The 3,935-nt window shown below is 25.8% G+C and overlaps 1 protein-coding gene across 1 annotated transcript in view; it reads left to right on the forward strand.

Moving 5' to 3' along the window:
- The window catches only part of LOC117180741 (titin-like), an 85,561-nt gene extending 81,939 nt beyond the window's left edge, over positions 1 to 3,622 (forward strand). The window contains exon 10 of the mRNA XM_033373231.1: positions 3,488 to 3,622. Coding sequence (XP_033229122.1) covers positions 3,488 to 3,622 — 135 coding nt within the window. The remainder of the gene's footprint in view (positions 1 to 3,487) is intronic.
- The last annotated feature ends 313 nt before the right edge of the window (positions 3,623 to 3,935 follow it).

Here is a 3,935-nt window from a genome sequence, read left to right on the forward strand (position 1 = left end):
TATACATTATCATTACCGGGCTTGGGGGTGAAATTTTTCATATTTGAATCCGCCATATCTCGGCTATGAAAAATCTTATCAAAAAGTTAGGCATCGCATTTTCAAGGTAAAGAGTAGTTCTTTACGATGCCATTGTCAGTTTGTGAAAAAAAAAAAAATTCGCGATGTTACGGGGCCTCGAACACATCAAAATAACGGGTTTTTGACCCTTTTAGGTTAGAATATCTCGAAAACTGAGGGTGATGGAATTTTTCTGAGTTCAGATTCGGATTCAGCGCAGCAAAAACCTTCGGGTATAGTAGGTCTGGTCTCTGGTTCTGAGAATTGTTGGCCTGTGTAATTAGCAAGGTTGCCGCAAAAGTCTGCTTTTCAAAATTCAATGGCTTCTAGTTTTTCTAGATCTAATTTTCAAAAAAATAAATAAATAAAAAATTCAATTAAAATTAATTTAAATTAAAAAAACAAATTCCTATAAAATTATTATTTTTCCAGGTACAATTTTTCATAGCATTAAGCCACTCGAATATTTCGCAATTTTAAAAAAAATCAGTTCGAAATATTTATGTAGTTTTAGGAGATTATTACAATTTTTTTTTTCATTTGTAAGTAATCAATATATTTTAGAATCGATTAATTAAATAATGAAATAATTACTAAGCACATAATGAATCATTTCTTGGATTTTTCTCTAAATTCCATGAATTTGAATAATAATTCAAATTTTCATTTCATCTTCTTACCAACGTATTAAATTCAATTTTAACCGCTTAAAATTCCTAACTTTTCAAGTAAACATATTGCATTTTCAACAAAGATGAATTTTTATTCATATTCATCTTTTGTTTATTACTTATTATATAATGTACATGATATTTAAAATATATTGGTATATTAAAAATTAGTATTAGATTTTTCTCAATTTATTTGTTCAAATATTTAAATTATTTATCGAAATAGTAGGTGAATTTTCAACCAAAATAATGAATTTTCAACCAGAATGATGAATTTTCAAAAAAGATTAATTTTAAAGCAAAAAGATTTTATGGAATTTTGAACTAAGAAATATAAATTTTCAACCTAAAATGGAAGTAAAATTTACAGTTAAAATAAAATTAATTTACAACCCAAAAGATAAATTTTTAATTGGAACAGTTGAATTTTAAACTAAAAAGATAAGTTTTCAATTAAAATTATGAATCTTTAAAGTGAAATAGTTAAATTTTCAACAGAATTTTTTTTTGCCGAAAGACGAATTTTCAACTAAAAAAGATAAATTGTCAACCAAAAATTGAGTGCTTAAACTAATTTTTTTTTTTCAACAGAAAAAAATTTATTTTCAAACAAATTGGTAAATTTTTTAATAAATGATCAATCTTCAACTACAATAGTCGAACTTTAAACCAAAAAGATAAATTTTCAACTAAAATGACGCATCTTTAAACTGTAACAGTTGAATTTTCAACCAAGAATTACTAGAATTAGAATAATTGAATTTTTAGCCAAAAAGATAAATTGTCGACCAAGATTAATTTCTACAAAAGAGCGCGTTATTTTAACTAAAAAAATATCATTTTTCACCCAAAAAATGAATAGTTAAAATCTTAGATAAAAGAAATAATGTTCATCCAATGAAATAAATTTTTAACCAAAATGATGGAATATTCAACTGGAAAAGTCAAATTTTTAGTAACGAAATTAATTTTCAGCCACAGAAAAAAAAACTTATTCTTAATACAATAGCTCATTTTTCAAACCAAAAGATTGAATTTAATATTAAAATAATAAAGCTTCCGCCAAAAAATTAACTTTTAACCAAAAAATTTAAGTTCCAACCAAGTAATTGACTTTCCATTCTAAAAAAGATAAATTTATGAACGACCAATGTAGCAGTTCCTATTAGAAAGTTCAATTTTCGACTAAGAAAAATTTTTCAGTCAATAGTGAGAAAAAATTTCAAAGAAATTGAAGAATTTTCAATCAAAAAGATGGATTTTCAACCAAAAAGGATACATTTCCAAACAAAACAAAAAAAAAAGAATTTTGAAAAAGCACAGGAATTCATATACTCTAAATTTCAATAAAAGATACTTGAATTTTCAACTAAAAAGATAATTTTTCAACCAAAAATAGAAGAGGTTAATTTTAAGTTTAAAAAAAAATTTCAAAAAGAAAAAAAAAGGATTTTCGACAAAATAGTTAAATACATTATTATAAAAAGAATCACTGTTATTCAATTTTTTATATTGATATTTTCGGGATTTTTCAGGATTTCCATATTACAAAAGATTTCAGATTACAAAATATTCCACTAACAATAAATTCACAAAGGTTTCAGAAATTTCAGAAATATTTCAATGATTTCATCAGGATTTCAAATGAGTTTGAAATAAGTGCGACTAAAAAAATCCAGTCACTTTCACAACATTCCATGAATTTTTTTATTAAAAACTAAAGGTCTCTAAAAAAACGTTTTAAATCCTAGAAATTTTAAGAGATTAAATGAAACCATTTAAATCTTGTAAATACAACAATAATTAAAATCCCTTGAAATTAATTAAATCTTTTGAAATTTTTTGGGAACTGTTAAAATAGCTTAAAATTCTATGAATCATTTGAAATAATTGGAGGGGCCTCGTAATTTCCCTTAAAATATCTGGAAATCCTACAATGTTGATTGAAATCCTTTAAAATATTTGAAATCAATTTAAAATCTTAGGAAAATGTTAAAATAGCTTAAAATTCTATAAATTCTTGAAAATTCCTTGAAATACGTTCAAATTACGTAAAATTTCTCTTTTTTCAAATTTGTTTTCAAATTTCTCTAGAAATATCTTGAAATCTATGGAAATCCTACGAAGTTTTTTTGAAATTCCTTATAATACGTTAAAATTCCTTAAAATTTCCTTTTTATTTTCTTTATTTTCCAACGTTTTCTAGAATTTCCTCAAACCTGGGCTTAAAGTCTAGAAATTCTACCAAATTCAATGAAATTCCTTGACATTATTTAAATCTCTCAAAATAAAATCCCTAAAATATTTGGTAAAATTTCATGAGATATGTTGAAATTACTTATTATTTTATTTATTTTCCAAAGCTCTCTAAAGATTCCTTAAATCATATGAAATTCTTTAAAGCACCTTGACATTTTTGGAAATCCTGAAAAATCCTTTGAAATTTCTTTTAACTCAAAATAGTTAGATTTTCTTATTAAGTTCCATTAAATTCATTTCGTATTAGAACAAATAAAAAACGAAAAAAGGGAAAAAATGTTTTAAAATGGTCTATTATTGGTGTTTTCTTGTTTTTTTTTGGGGGGGTATTTTTTTAGAAATTAATTGGGAAATTCAGGTTTTTTTGTAGCAATCCAGACTAAAATTAAAATTGTAGAAAAATAAATGAGTGTAAAAATGGTACTTACGATAAAGTCATAAACGGGGATGGAGGTGCTACTAGTGCCAAAGTATATTAAATTATTATGCCTCAGTAGACTGTAAACTGTGTAATTCCTTTGTCCGCTAATTTGCCGAAGAAACAGTCCGGTAAAAGCGTCCCTGATCATAATCGGCTGATTTCTGGACGCGACAATGAGAACCTTTCTTGGACCTTCGCTCGTGGCTTTTAACGCCAAAACTGATTTGTTTGAGAACTGGATTCTGTCCCCTTTCAGTGCAGCAGCCTGAAATACATACATTTTTCAACCATCAGTATTTAAATGACGAATTTCATTCTTTCTCCTTCAGGGCTCAAAAACCTTTTAAATTTCGCCCTTTGCAGGACAAAACTCATGCTCGAAAACAGGGAATGCGAAGACATTTTTTTTTTTTCACGAAAATAGGGAATTAATTCTTTTCAATCAAATTAATGTGGCTAATTTATTAAATTTAATTTAAGAGGCGTCCAATTCCTAGGATTTCAAGTAAGAAATATTTTTTTGG

This window comes from Belonocnema kinseyi, chromosome 9 (assembly GCF_010883055.1).
Source record: "Belonocnema kinseyi isolate 2016_QV_RU_SX_M_011 chromosome 9, B_treatae_v1, whole genome shotgun sequence".
Lineage (NCBI taxonomy): Eukaryota > Metazoa > Arthropoda > Insecta > Hymenoptera > Cynipidae > Belonocnema > Belonocnema kinseyi.